Source organism: Palaemon carinicauda, chromosome 1 (assembly GCF_036898095.1).
Source record: "Palaemon carinicauda isolate YSFRI2023 chromosome 1, ASM3689809v2, whole genome shotgun sequence".
NCBI lineage: Eukaryota > Metazoa > Arthropoda > Malacostraca > Decapoda > Palaemonidae > Palaemon > Palaemon carinicauda.
In genome coordinates, this window is record NC_090725.1 from 157,176,027 (window position 1) to 157,192,954 (window position 16,928).

Genomic DNA, 16,928 nt, shown 5'->3' on the forward strand with positions numbered 1-16,928 from the left:
TCCCTTTCCCCGCTTATTGTATCAGCTGTAGAAATTATGGTTTAACTACTACCTTGATAGGCCGAGGAGCTGGTATGGATGGCTATTGCTCAAACGCTCCGAACTATAGCTTCTCAGATAGTAATGTATTTTTTGCTCGTTAAGCGCCCACTTACCTGGAATAATTCCCAGGTCCAAAGGCCCACATCCAGCCGCACACAGCTGTGCTAACTGAGCCACTTGATCACTTAGAAGAAACGACGCTGTAAATAGGGCCTTTATCATACAGAGTTAATTCTATTTGAATCAAGATTGTAAGAACGCTGTGCATGAAATTGATAAGTAAGTTTCATCTCCAAGCTGTGTAATTCTCAAGATAGAGCTACTACCGATTATATAATCATTGATAACTTAGGGTATTAGCATGGGGAATATTTTGTGCTTGTGCCATCTGCACCTGTATTTTTTCTGTAAATTAGTGGAGAATACATTTTGAGAAAATAAGCATATCATAGTTTCACGACAAAATTTCAGAAAATTACGTCGTTCTGAGACTAAGTAGCTTTTTTTTTATTTGATTTGTCAATAAAACAAATTTCTGATAGCTTTTGCCAGAATCTAATTACGTCCTCATTTACCTAAATATAACTTCTTTTCGATACGAAGTACTAAATTCTGATTGTAATCAAGGTGCTAAGCAGTCATCAGTATCTATTGTATTCATCATTGATAATTATCTATGATGCAAAGCTGCTAATTAAATGCCGTTACTTATCAAACTTCTAACAACAGCAGTTACATTATTCTACTGCTACTATCTCTACAAATCAACTAATAATGAATACGGTTAGAAATATTTGCTAGAACATTAACCGTTATCAAATAACAGTGAGGCAATCATACAATATCTTACAGGCTGCATCAAGAACCAACCTTTAACCTTTCTCCACAACCTCTAAAACAGAAATGACTTCCTTCCTTATTTTCTCAGTGTTTGACTGAGCGGGGCACGGGGGAAGGGTGGTTAAGGTGAAACTCTTCCCCTCCGACCCTTCCCTGGAAAGTGTCTACTTGGCCCCTCCTACGAAAAAATAGTAATTAAAAAATAATATGTATGTACAGTATATATATATATATATATATATATATATATATATATATATATATATATATATATATATATATATATATATGCACGCACGTGTGTGTTTTGTATTTTTTGTGGATAGTTGAGACGTCAAATGATGATACAGAATTGAATTATGGAAACTCGATTTGTAACATTAGTATGCTTTTGCTAACAGAGTCTTTGATTCGCTAAGGTTGGAAAAGGCTCCGCCCATTTTGTAGCAGTACTAAGAAGAGCAACACCTTGTCTGTTTTGTCATGGGAACACTAGAGACATCTGACGAACGTTTTCCCTTGAGTGTTGGCATTCTTTTGATTCTAACTGTACGTGTAAATAAGTGCAATGTTCATGTTTCAAATCCTGTTTGAAAGGACTTTCTTTTGTATTTTCTCATGGTATACATCATCACCATCATTATCTCATCTTACGCCTATTGACGCATAGGGCGTCGGTTACATTTCGCCAGTCGTCTCTTATCTTGAGCTGTGTCTTCCAACTCTTCCAGTGCCTTGTGGAGCCCAGCTAAATGTTTGGTGAACTAATCTCTCTTGGGGAGTGCGAAGAGCATGCCCAAACCATCTCCATTTACCCCTCATCATGATCTCAAACACAAATGGCACTCGAGTAATTTCTCTCATAGTTTCATTTCTAATCCCGTCCTAACATTCAACTCCCAATATCCTTCTGAGGGCTTTGTTCTCAAATCTATTAAATCTATAGGAGATTGTTTCATTGTCATATAATAACTCACGTCCATAGAGTAACACCGATGTCACCAAACTGATATGTAGTCTGATTTTTATCTGTAATTTCAGGTAATTTGATTTCCTAATTTAACGAAAGTAGTCATTGTCTGACTTGCTTTTCCAATCTTTCACTAAACTCTAATTCTAAAGAACCTGTATTGGAAATCATAGTTCCAAAATAATGAAATGATTTTACCTCATTAAAATTTTCTCCTTCCAATGATATTTCATCATCCATTGCGTACTCTGTTCTCATCATCTCTGTCTTTCTTCTATTTATCTTGAGCCCAAGATCGTGTGATATTTCATGCATTCTGGTAAGCAAGCATTGCAAAATCCTGTGGTGTTCTGCTAACAAGAACAGCATCATCAGCACACTTTAGGTCTAATAAATTACTATCACCAATCCAGTCCAATCATTCTCCACCATCTCGGACTGTTTTACGCTTTACAAAATCCATTAGGAGGATAAACAACATAGGTGACAACACATTCCCTTGGAGTACTCCGCTTTTCACTGGAAATTCATTTGATAAGACTCCATTAAATTAACTTTGCACTTGCTATGCTCATGAACTGACAATCAAATTTACATATTTAAGAGGAATTCCATAATAACGCTGGGCTCTCCACAAAAATGTCGGTGCACACTATCAAAGGCTTTTTCATAGTCCACAAATGCCATCAAAAGTGGATTTCTATATTCTACACATTGCTGTACAACATATCTCAAAATGAAAATTTGGTCAGTGTAATTTCTACCTTTTCTAAATCCTGCTTGTTCATCTGTCAGCTTTTTATTAATCTTTCTCTCCAGTCTGTTTATAAGAAGCATACTATATATTTTCATAACAACTGACGTAAGTGTTATACCTTTGCAATTATTGCAATCAGTCAGGTTTCCTTTTTTTACTATTTTCACCAGCACTCCTAACTCCCATTCATCAGGTTTTGCCTCCTCATGTCATATTTTACAAAATAATGTTGTAAGTAGTTTGGGAGTCACTTCATTTTCGGCCAGTATCTTCTTGGTAGTTATTCCATCGTATCCCGGGGGCTTTCCATCTCATTAGTTTTTTGAGGATTGCTTCTACTTCAAACACACTGAATTCATTCATAGGCACATCAAGGTCTTACCCAGCTTAAGGTATATCAATCAAATTATTCCCTTCATATCTCCTTTTTATAACCTCAGTAAAGTATTCCATCCAACGTTGTCTTTCTTCATCCTATGTTGCTATAACAGAGCCATCTCTATTTTTGATGGGTATATGCTTCTTCTTTGCCCCAGTCGAGATTTCCTTAATAATTCATTGAGCAATTCTTACACCATAGCCTCTTTCTGAATTCATAGCTTTGTCAGCCTTATCTGTTTTACTGTCGAGATATTCCCTCCAGTCATTCCTGGCTTTTCTTTTGACCTCACTGTCATTACTAGAATACTTAGCATGGTCTACCTTGTAATTTTCATCACTTCCTCGAAAATTTCCAATAATCAATTTCTTTCTGTCTCCTTTTTTTTTTAATATCCCAAGTATTATTTGATATCCACAGCTTTTTTCTTGTTACTGTGTGTCCCAAGACTTCACTATCAACTAACTGATATATGTTCTTAATATCACACCATTCTTCATTAATTGTCTATTCTTTGTCTCTTAGAATCTCTAAGACTGCAAATCGATTCCTACATTCAATTGCAAATATTTCTCTGTGCTCTTCTTCTAAAGTCTTAGTTGTATGAAACCTAAGCATTCTATCCATCTTTCTGCTGAGTGCTTTCAGTTTCACTTCAAGTGTGGCAATGAGGAGCTGGTGTTCACTACCAATATCTGCACCTTTATAGCTTCTTACATTTCTCAGAGTCCTCCTTCTCTCTTTATTAATAGCAATGTGATCTATCTGATTTTTTAAGTGCCACATGGTGAAGTCTAAGTATACTTGTGAATGTTCTTGTTTTGAAAATGATTACCTCCAATGACAAGATTGTTTGCTGAACAGGAACTTATGAAATGTGCTCTTATTTTCATTTGCAACTTTGCCAAGACCCTCGACACCCATCACATTCTCTATACCTTGATAATTTCTTCCAACTTTAGCATTGAAGTTGCCAATCACAATTTTCATATCCCTCTCAGGGATCTTCACAGCATTTGCGTTTCCTTTCTTTAGGGGAATCATTTGTTGGGGCATAGCAAACTATAATACTCATATTGCACTGCTTTAATTTGAACTTTAAAAGTAACAATATACTATTTACAGCTCTCCACTCGGTTGATGCTTTTTCTGCTCTGTGTTTCATCATCATTCCTACCCCTTCCCTTCCAACTCCATCTGATCTTTCTGAGTAGATACAGTGATGCCTCACAACAGGAAATTAATAGGTTCCGTAAGGGCTTTCGTAAAGTGATTTTTTCGTGTAGCGAGTTGCCTTTTACATGTAAATAGCCTAATTTGTTCCAGACCCTAGAAAAGCACCACATTAAATTATTATAAAAAAGATATTCACCACTAAACAGTACTAGATATATGAAAAGTACTGTATTATGATCATTTAATAATGAATTAACATTGATAATCTGAAATAGAAGTGTTTAATTAGAGCAAACAGTAAAGATACAGTAACAAAAATGTGGAACCTTACCTTTGGAGTGAGGCGATGTCCGAGAGCAAAGTGCAGGGCGGTAGAGGAGGAGGAAAATGGCGGAAAACGTTTACGTACTACAAGTGGCGGAAAACGTAAACACTTAACTTTACAAAACAGATTTATAAATGACAGAAAACATCAACACTTAATTTTAGGAAACGCATCTACAAATGGCAGGAAATATTAACACTTAACTTTACGATAAACTTGAAATGAAATTTCTTTTATTTTCCTTTTTCTATTTTTTATTTTTTACTTTACATTATCTATTTTCTAAATTTAATTACACTTCGTATTTTCTTCATTACTGCCACTTTTCTTTCGTTTTTTAGCTGGCGCTTGGTTTGCTTCTACCAAAGACCTCTTACTAAAATAATCATCCAGAGAAGCTTGTTTCTGCCTGCTTCTTAAAATTTTCCTGAAATAACTCAGGCAAACTTCATTACAGTACTCGGGCGCACGACCTGTGAGAATTTTTTCTGGGTGTCTCTCTTCTACGAGAGCCACCATTTTAAGGTAGCCATCTAGACCCTCTTAAACTTCTGCCGTTGTCAGTGGGTCATCCTCCTTCCCCCCGCTGTACTATTCCTGAACGACGTTCACTCGCATGGCCTCCAACTCCTTCAGGTCATCCGTCGTAAGTTCCTCTTGGTGCTCCTGGATAAGTTCATCAATGTCGGCCTCGTCAACTTCCAGACCCATGAACTTCCCGAGTGTAATGATCTCGGCAACTTCAGATTGAGCATCAGGTTGAGGATCGTCAACATTTTCGGAATCGTCCACAGTTTGGTCTGCGTGGAAGCCCTCAAAATCTCATGCTTTGATGGCATCAGGCCACAGCTTCTAACAAGCAGAGTTCAAGGTGCGCCTCGAAACCTCCTGCCAAGCTTGATCGATCATTTTGAGGCATATGACAATAAAAAATTGCTCCTTCCAAAATTGAAAAAGGGTGAGGTTTGTGCTCTCAATGATTTCGTGCAGTGTCATTGTCCAGTACTCGCAGGCATTTCATAGGAAGGAGCTTCTCTTCCAAATACTTTTTCACAGTAGGGTCAAAACAAATATTTATCCACTCGATAAACAATTGTCTTGTTACCAAGGCTTTTCCATTAGCCTTCCACAGCACATTTAGATGTTCCTTAGTGACTTTGTTGGTCTTGAAGGCTCGAGGAGTATCGGAGTGATACACCAGCAGGGGTTTCACCTTGCAATCCCCACTGGCATTTGCAGAGAGTGCAAGGGTAAACCTGTCATTCATAGGATATGCCCATGTAGCCTCTTTTCTTCTGCCGTGATGTACGTTCAACGAGGCATTTTTTTTTTCCAAAAAAGCCTAGTCTCATCGCAATTGAAGACTTGCTGGGGACTGAAGCCTTCCCGGACAGTCAACTCGTCGAACATCTTAACAAAAGCTTCGGCCGCTTTCATGTCTGAGCTTGCAGCCTCCCCATGACACACCAGTGAATGAATGCCTGAGCATCTCTTAAATTTTTCAAACCACCCATGACAAGCCTTGGACTCTGGAGGTTCCTGCTTCGATGTTCCTTCTCCTGCATCGGCTTCGGCCTGAGCATGCACGAGATCACCGAAAATGGCGTGGGCTTTCTGACAGATTATCGCTTCGGTGATAGTTTCTCCAGCCATTTATTTGTCCTTTATCCAGACAAGCAGCAGTCTCTCCATCTCATCGTGGAGGTGGCTCCTCTTGCTGGAGAAAACAGTCATGCCCTTAGAAGGTGTTTCTCCTTTGATAGTTTCCTTCTGCTTCTGGATAATTCCTATCGTAGATGGATTTCGGCCATATTCCTTCACGAGCACACTTAACCGCATGCTGGCCTCGTATTTCATGATTATTTCCATCTCTTCTTTCCCTTAACATCAGTGACTTTCTTGGTAGCCATGGCTAATGATGTATCGTAGGATCACACACGATAACAGTACGTACAGTAAAATTGTTACGAAAGCGAAATCACAAACACTAAGTCAATGCATACGATACCGCTGCCGGAACGAAAAGACATAAAACAACCAATTCAAGAACAGGGTAGTAAACCATGATTTTTATTAACTTCATATTCACTGTTTGTTTTATTTATACAAATTTTAAAAACGTGGAAATAAAAGTATTAAATTTTATACCTAAAGTATAGCAAGACTTGAATGTTTTTCTCTATAAAAGCAATTGAAATTGAGAGCTCTAAAATGAAAAAAAAATACTGTTTCATATTATGGTATTTTAATAATAAAAAAATTACCTCTTTTAAAACATACCAAGATATGAACATTTCCTCTCAGAAAATAAAATGAATTTTCAAATAAAAAAAAATCAAAACACCACAACAAGAATTTAGTGAGAGAAATTGCACTTTTTGCTTTTTGCTAGTTCCCGAAATTTTGGTACTAATGGAGTAATAGCGGGTCGAAGACAGTGGTGGTGTTCATAGGTCATACAGGAGCAGAACTTGTTCTTCACTAGGTTTATAGTTGAGAAAGCAGATTCGCAGCAGTAAGTGTAGCCAAACATCGTGAGAATTTGCACTGCTAATCTGTGAAGAGTAGGAAAATTAGCAGGTGATCCTTCTTTTGACCAAAATGTTTCTGGTGTACAATTACAGAATACTTGTTTCAGCGCTACATTTTCTTGAAAGTCAATAAGTTCCAGTTGGAATTTAGCAGCATCTACCCAATTCCAGGTGAGAATTGCTTCCACTCAAAATTCTGTGATATCTGTCACTAGAAAAGGGTTTTGAATGAACAGCAGCAACTGTTTTCCAAGAACAAAATCATCAAAGCGTACCTTAAGATTGTTGATCAGCTTCTCAATAAATTAGACATATTTAGTGTCTGTTTCATCTTTACGTTCCTACAAAAGTCTCGGAAAATGGAAAAGTTGGCTCTGAATATCGTCCTTGAAAAGTTCATTTTTTTTCTGGAAAGCTTGAAATGCTGAGATCAAGTTGGAGATAGTGTGTTTTTCCCCTTGCAGTTTGACATTGAGATCATTCAAATGTGACATTATGTCTGCCAAAAATCCAACACTTTCAATTTTCTTGTCATCTTTCAAATATTCAGAAAATGCCTTTGCTTTCACTCTGTTTTGATCCTCCAGGAAAGTCTGCATCTCCTTCCTAATTGCCCAAGATCGCTCCAAAACTTTTCCCTTATTTAGCCATCTCACATTATTGTGCACAGGTAAATCGTCAGAGCTTGCATTGACCTCGGTAAGAAAGGTTCGTAGTAGACGATGTTGTAGTGCTGACGATGATCGAAGGAAGTTTACTAGCTTTATAATAGTCTCCATTACTTCACCATATTCATCTCCCAGACTGGGACACAAAACTGATTGGTGGATTATGCAGTGGTAACTTATCATGTCCGGATTATCTTCCTTTAATCTTGCAACTAGTCTCCTCTTTCGACCAACCATGGCTGGAGCTCCATCTGTAGTCACTGAAATTATGGATTTGACATCAATATTTCTTGATTCTAACATGCTTTTCAAGGATCCATAAATATCCTCTCCCCGTGCTCTTCCTTTAAGGCCAGTCACACCCAACAAGTCCTGGCAAAATATTTTCTCCCCTGCATCATAATATCTCACAAAAACAATGAGTTGAGCATTGTCGGTATTGTCTGTTGATTCATCAATAGCCAGTGAGATACAAGGTGCTTTTTTCAGTCCTTGATCAAGTTGCGACATAAGATCAACAGCCAATAGTTCCGTTCTCCTCATTGATGTGGAATCAGACAATGGAATCTGCTTTACTCTATCATTTATTTCATTTTTCTGTTTATCATCAAACAATGTATCTGCTGTTTCCAGCATACATTCTTTAACAATTTCCGCGTCAGTGAAGGATTTCTTGTGTTTTCCCAAGATCCAGGCTATTCTCAGTGAACTTTCCGTTGCTCTCTCTTGAGCTGTCATGGTATTGACAAGAATTATGGTTGACTTTTCATACATTAACAACAAAAGCCAGCTGATTTTTTTTTTCTTTGTCTGTTAATGCAAGAGCAGTAACATAAAAAGGCTAAATCACGTGGAAATTATTATAAATAAATAAATCATATATATATATATATATGTATATATATATATATATATATATATATATATATATATATAAGGTCCTAGGAGCATTCGTAAGTTAAATACTGTACATATAGACTCACAGCCAAGGAAATAAACTTGTAAGAATCCATCACCAGGACCTTCATGTTACTTAAATATATTTTCTTCTCTTGGGGCCTGGGGTCCAACTACAACGCTCAGAAGGTCCGGATTCGGACCGCGGGCCGCCAGTTGAGTAGCCCTGCTATATACTATTGGTGGTTGTTTAGACCATTGCTTAATTGTTTTCCAATTTGAGTCAAATGTAAGGTCACTTAGAGAAATATAAATTTGTTAATAGACATGTGCTGAATGAATTATTACTAACGCCCCTCCTACCGGGTGAGTGTGGTATTCCGCATATTTATTCCAGGAATTCTAATTAGAGTAACCCTAAGTTTTTAAAAATTTTCCTCTTTCAATACTGCATCAAATTCGTGTTAGTTTCCATCAATACTTACATTGAATTCATGTGTTTCCACCTGCCTCTCCACTCACAGTGGATATGATTTTTTTTTTCAAAGTTACATATACTGTACTGAAAAATAATAAAATTCAAAGATGGTGGAAAGTTAAAGGAGAGCATTATTTACACTACTTCTCCATTTACTTGCACCTCTTTCCAGCCGGAACAAATGGTTGCAGTTATAATACTTTGGTTATTTATTGGCTCAAAATTGTCGCAAACAGTAATCCATGTTAATATTAATTAATTGTAGCGGAGATCTAAACTTAGATCTGTTTTCAATGCTTAAATTTGACTTTTTTTAGCCCATTAGAAATCACATGATGGAAGTATTACTGTGATTCCAATGAAGAGTTTTAGAATAGAAGAGCAAGAATTGAGTAGTGATATAAGTTTATATATATATATATATATATATATATATATACATATATATATACATATATATATATATATATATATATATATATATATATATATATATATATATAAATGTGTTAGCAAAGAAGATGAATTTTCAAAGGTCATTGATGCGCACTTACGAAAAAAGATTTTATATATATTAATATGTTACAATTTATATATTTTCAGATTAGAGGAACTGCTGATTAAATATCCAGATGAAACTATTTCATATCAACGTTGGTCTAAGATTTCAAAGGAGCTTGGCAAGTATTATATTTTAATGCTGAAAAGAAATTACAGTAATACCCCAGCTTACATCATTAATTGATTCCAAGAAACCTGTCGAATTTGAGTGTAGGTCGGATTTTGTTCTATAAAGTGACTTGTATGTTCCCTCTACATATATTGAACACAAAAAGTACTTGCAACCGCCTACTTCTTTCAACTTTATATGTCCTACTGTATAGAAGGATCGGCCACTCGAGTCAACTTTCGCCATCTATTTCTCTTTCCTGCCTCTTCTTCCACCATTCCAGCCTCACCCATATCCTTCCTTACCATATCCATCGATTTGATCCACTGATGCAACACATTTCTCCTCTCCATCACTAGCATGTTATTAAATCGCTTGATTGGTTCCACCTCCTCTCTTCTTATTCCATGACCATAGTATCCCATACAAGCTTCCCTAACCTTCTCCTTTACATTACATATACCACACATTCTTCTTATATCGTGAATCTTTCTCCTTTCCAGTAGTAATAATCCAATGATCCATCTCATCATCTTCATCTTGTTTCTGTCCAACAGTCCCTCATCTTTCCTCTCAAGTGCCCAAGTTTCTGCCACATATTATAGTGTGGTCCTGATAAAACCAATGGTTTCTCCATGGAAAATCACTCCAGAAAGACAAAAAGACTGAAGTCATTTTTAGCAAGATTGTTTATTGGTCATGCACGATTGGCCGATGGTTTTTTTATGTGTACACCTAATAAGATAATTCAAAAGTGTAGCGAGTATGACACGATTTTAAACACAACATATAGTTTTAAAAGACAAAAATAATTAAGTTTATATCAGAAAACATTAGCTGATATTTTATCAGATTTTGAGAAATTTTCTTATTTAAGATTCAAATGCTTTTAAGCATAGATTTAATAGATAGAATTTAGATTGTTATAAACACAGATTTTCATCTAATCTATTTTATTATTAATCTCTTTTAATATATATTATGATTTATCTCTCCGGAATTTATTCGGACTTGTTGTGTTGGAGTCAAGTTTGACTCATTGAGCTGGTAAATTTCCTCCCTTCAATAATGATAAAATAGTCTACAGGCCTGATAATGGCATTTTCTTGTGTAAGACAACAACAGTTACTTCTCTCCATTTTTGACATGCTTCTTTCGTCCTTTGTCTCCGTACTTTGTCAGTACCTTCCTTCTCGGTTATTATTGTTCTCAAATAATTAAACTCATTGTTCTGTTTTAACACTGCACTACATTCTTCCTCTTGAATATTTATTTCTTCATGTCCTTCTCTACTACTAATCATTTGGGATGTCTTTTCAAAGTTTACCTTAAATCCTTTCCTTTTTAGAGCTCCTTTCCAAACTAAAAACCATTCCTTCAGTTCTTCTGTGTCAGTTATAAAGACTAAATCATCAGGAAACATCAGTTTTCATAATTTTTTGTTGTTCGGTAATACTGATGATAGTGTCTATAACGACAAGGAACAGAAGTGGACTCAGAGCAGATCACTGATGAATACCAACCTCCACAAGGAAGGGCTCAGTCTCCCCATATTTGATCTACACAAAGTTTCTTGCCCCCTCGTGCATAGCTTCACTAACTTTTCCGTTACTCCTCTCTTTCTCAAACACCAATAGAATAACCTTCTGGGTACCCTGTCGTATACCCTTTTCAAGATTCACAATACCCATTCAAACTTTCCTGTTCTCTTCTAGATACTTCTCATGTGTGTGGGTATATATATATATATATATATATATATATATATATATATATATATATATATATATATATGTATATGTATATGTATATATATATATATATATATATATATATATATATATCAACTCTGATCCTTCTCTCTATTATTCTTTCTAGTATCTCAAATAGAGCTTCCAAAAGTTTTATTTATATGTAGTTACCACCGTTTAACACGTCTCCTTTTTGTTCACACAATTGCAATCATCCAACTATCTTCACAGTTCATTGGCATTTCCTGTACAACCCAGATCTTTTCCAATAGTGTGTGTATCCATTCTTTACCTAGATTTCCCACCGGCTTAATCCTTTCTGCTGTTCCCCCTGATTTTCTTTCAGCTTTATTTACTTTTATTTGTTTATGACATTCTCAGCTTTGCTCTCTCTGATGTTTGTTATTGGTCCTTCTACTTTTGTCCTTTTATAAAAACTAGATACCTACATTAATAAGCTTCCATGTGAAGTACAGATTTGTACAGTACAGAACTTCATTGTTATTGTACTATGTAGAAACCTACGTTAGGTCTGGTAACACGGAGTAAATTGTACATTATGATATTTTTGTATTTCATAATTAACTAAAGAATGAGCTTGCTAAAGTCAGAACTGACGTAAAGTGGGGTATTGCTGTATAGAGTTAAGCCTATTGCAAGGAATCTTTTAAATTTAAGATTTTTCATTCATACATTTTTTAGGCTTTGATACTGTGTGGTCCCCAAGGGCTTTCCTGCTAAAGATTAGAATGTGGAATCAATATAACATAAAACTCCAATGACAAGTTTTATTCTGGGTTCTTTGGCCAGTGAGTCAACGTGCAAACCAGCATCAGATATTATTAGGGAGACCTCTGAATTCTTTTGTGTCCGAGGACACGCCATCACTGAGAACCAATTATAGCACTTGATGAAATACTACCTGAGTTTTCGTTTTCTCCCAGCCACCATCTATCAATGTCTCACCTTTTATTTGAAAGTTTCTATAACTTATAAGTTAAAGTACAGATAATTAAGTTTTTATAGTATTATTCACTAATCTTACTAATAGTATTAGCGCAATAGAGGTGTTTAGGTTTAAGTATTTTGTCACATCTTTTAGAGTTTTAACTCGATTTCATGTGGATTTTTTGGCTAGTCTAAGTTGTGGAGCCATTTTCGTCTTGCTTTAGGCTAGAGTAGCCTAAGTTGTTTGTGTATACTTAGATGTAATATACAAAGTTATTTTTACTTCATTGGCAAGTTAATATTGTTCTTTATAAATAATTCCATATATGTCTGCATGTATATTGTATAGAGTTTGGGCCAAGTTATGGTGGTGGATTTATAAATCTGTACACGAGTAGTGTAAGGTAGCCATATGGTAGTTAGCTTTTAAATGAAAATTTACAATTCTTATATTCGGTCTTGTTGTTTCGAGTATTGTTCTCGTGTGGTCTTCGGCTGCTGAATCTCATTTTAAATTGTTGGACAAAAACTTGCTGTCTATTAGATTTTTTATTCCTAATCTAGATATTAATCTCTGGCATTATCGGTCAGTTATTTCTTTATGCATGTTGCAAAGATTTTTTCATAATTTTGGCCATCTTCTGCATTCAGATCTTCTTAGACATTACCATCCAGTATGGGTTACTAGGTGTGCAGTTAATTCTTAGTCTTGCCTTCTCCATCATAAGGCTCAATACTGCATGGTATTCTAAAACTTTTACTTCAGCTGTGACCAGATTGTGGAATGATCTTCCTAATGATGCAGTTGAATCAGTAGAACTTTGGAAGTTCAAACTTACAGCAAATGTTTTTATGTTGAACAGGCTGACATGAGTCTTAGTTTATTATTATTATTATTATTATTATTATTATTATTATTATTATTATTATTTCTTGCTAAGCTACAACCTTAGTTGGAAAAGCAGGAAGTTATAAGCCCAGGGGCTCCAACAAGGAAAATAGCCCGGTGAGGAAAGGAAAGAAGAAAATGTAAAATATTTTAAGAACAATAACAACATTAAAATAAATATTGCCTGTATAAAATATCAAAATTTTAACAAAACAAGAGGAAGAAAAGTAAGATAGAGTAGTGTGCTGCAAGAGAACTCTACCCCAAGACAGTGGAAGACCATGGTACAGAGACTATGGCACTACCTAAGGATAGAGAACTGTGGTTTGATTTTGGAGTTTACTTCTCTTAGAAGAGCTGCTTACCATAGCTAAAGAGTCTCTTCTACCATCACCAAAAGGAAAGTAGCCGCTGAACAATCACAGTACAGTAGTTAACCCCTTGTGTGAAGAATTGCTTGGTAATCTCAGTGTTGTCAGGTGTATGAGGACAGAAGAGAATCTGTAAAGAACAGGCAAGACTATTCGGTGTATGTGTAGGCAAAGGGAAAATGAAGCGAGAGAAGAATCCAATGTTGTACTGTCTGGCCAATCAAATGACCCCATAACTCTCTAGTTTAATGTTACCTATCTAAAGATATTTTATATTCATTATCCGTTACTTATATCCTTACTTCCTTTCCTCCCTTGGCGATTTTCCCTGTTGGATCCCTTAATTGGTGATATAGGGGCGTGGGGTAATAACTAAATCATACAGGATAGGAGGCGGTGAATTAGATGATGGTGAACTCGTAAGCAGGATTTATTGTCTAAGTTAATTAATTCTCAATGAAAATGAGCAGAAATCTTCTTCAAAGTGAGTGAATTAGAACTTTAAATCTCGAGGGTGAATAACAGAAGACTAATAAGTCTCTCGCTGGCTCTTGAATGATTTCATCAGACAAATACAATGGAATTTACTTTTAACTGGTACCATAACATGGACGGGGAGACATTTAAACTAAAACGAACTATTGGACGTTGTGTGGCGTTTGGACGTCCACCTTGGCTGTGGTAGGCTTACCATGGCCGGTGGGCCTAGTGAGGGTGGCCCACTCACCAGTAGGACTCAAACTTAACTGCCTTTACTTGCACAGTCTGTGCGTTCTTATTCCCCCTACATTGCTGGGGGTGAGGGGGTTGTCTTGCCTATGGGTAGCAGGTGACGTAACCGCACCATACTGGTTCTCACTGCGTCCCCTCTCCCAAGTGTACCTGTTGACATGGAAACGGATTCAGTACACGTGTGCTTGGGTCATCAAAAATCAAGCAAAAATGAAAGCGGCTCGAACTGCTTCCCAAAAAACCATGGATCAAGGAGACAAGGTGATAGCTCGACAATATCCGCCCTACTTTCGGCGCATTTACTTTACTGCTTAGCCTTTGTTTAAAATAATATATTTGTCCGTGACATTGGGCTTATAGCATCCTGCCTTTACTAGAGTTGTAGCTAAACTAGTAATAATGATAATAATAATAATAATAATAATAATAATAATAATAATAATAATAATAATAATAATAATAAATACACTGTATAACACACACACACACTCACACATTATATATATATATATATATATATATATATATATATATATATATATATGTGTGTGTATATATATATATATATACATATATATATATATATATATATATATATATATATATATATATATATATATGTTCTGTTTAGTGAGAGGAATTACAAAAGATTATAGAAGATTTGAATAGAGAAAGTAGACATGAATGACCAAAAGACAATTTGATTTAAACTAAGGTAATGTTCAAGAAAATGCAGAAAAATAACATTGTTAATGAATATACGTACAGTACAGTACAGTACTTGGGACAGACAGTAAGGGTTTCCCCAGGACTTGAGAATGAAACTAAAAGAATGATAAGTATAGGATGGAGAGCTTTTGGTAAACAAAATGAGATTATGAAACGCAAAATACCACTTTTTCTGATAAGAAATATACAGTATGTAATCAAATAGCAGTTCCAGTATTAACTTATGTATCACAAACTTGCAGCCTTACTAAAGCCTAAGATCATAAGCTAGTTACAACTCAAAGAGCTGTGGAAAGAATAATGATGATTATAACACTAGAAGACATTAAAAGATCGACATGGATATGGGAGCAAACTAAAGTAGAGGATATTTGACCATGTAAGGAAAAAATGGACATGTTTAGGACATAAAATGAGAATAATAGATATTAGATTGATAAGAATAACAGAATGGGCCCTTAGAGATTGCAAACAAAGCCCAGGAAGGAAGAGAAGACGATGGATTGATGAGCTAAGGAAATTTGCTGTATAGGTTGGTATAGAATAACCATAAACAGATGTGAGTGGAAGGACATGTCTGAAGGCTTTGTCCTGTAGTGGAATAGTTATGGCTGATAATGATGATGATACATATATATATATATATATATATATATATATATATATATATATATATATATATACATACATATATATGTGTGTGTGTAATGAAGTATATGTTCTTTAAATATACTGTATAATATCTATATATAATCATCATCATCACTATCAAAATTTTCTTATTTTGTCAATCCATTGTTCTCTTCTTTCCCCTGGTGTTGCAATCTCTAGGGACTCATTCTGCTATTATCTGTCATATATATATATATATATATATATATATATATATATATATATATATATATATATATATATATATATACACACGTATATATACTGTATATATATTAGGGTTCCTGGGTCTAGGCACCAAAAATATATATTATATATTATGGCTGGTAAGTTACACAACCTCCCTAGTTCCAAACTCACCTATATTGTTTTTATATAATTCTGTCACACTTGAAAAAAATTAATACCCAAATTCTGATATTATATAACTCCCAGACGGCAATATATAATAATGCTGAATATCCACAGGTCTCTTATGTACACTCAAAACAGACTGGGTAATTATTATTAAGAACTATTCAAAACAACCACTTACTTCGATTCTTAAACAGGGATATGAGAGAGTTCTGTATGAAACACTGGTGATCAAAATAATACACTCTTTACAAAAATAGATATATGCTATAAAAATGACAACACTTTGAAAAAATTTATACCAAAAATTAATCACTCGAAATATTAAATCTGAACGAACCTCTAGACTAAGACAAGAAAATATTACAATCTGAAAATTATATAATCACTAGACACGAAATATTAAATCTGAACAAAACCTTAGACTAAGACAGGAAAGTAATACTTATGAAGATTATACAATCCTTTCTTATACTGGAAATTAAATTTTACGCAAATATTTAATCTTGATAATTAATGAAAATAGTTAACCTTTAAAACTAAAGTTTAAACTCTTATAGAAATTACATAAAGTAACTGATAAACTTACGAGTTTTTAGCTCACTCAAAGTTTTAACCTGATAGCAATGCAAATATACTTCACGTTTTCATATAAGTATCATAAGGCCAGTTACAAAATTTACATAATACCAGCACTCAACAACACAATAAATTTAAAATCACTTTCAAAGTTAACCACTGGACAGGCT

At 35.0% G+C, this 16,928-nt stretch overlaps 1 protein-coding gene across 6 annotated transcripts in view; it reads left to right on the forward strand.

Moving 5' to 3' along the window:
• Atac1 (Ada2a-containing complex component 1) overlaps positions 1–16,928 on the forward strand; it is a 479,870-nt gene that overhangs the window by 312,686 nt on the left and 150,256 nt on the right. For all 6 annotated transcript variants that reach the window (XM_068376235.1, XM_068376218.1, XM_068376239.1 and 3 more), the window contains one exon: positions 9,667–9,743. In XM_068376235.1, coding sequence (XP_068232336.1) covers positions 9,667–9,743 — 77 coding nt within the window. The remainder of the gene's footprint in view (positions 1–9,666; positions 9,744–16,928) is intronic.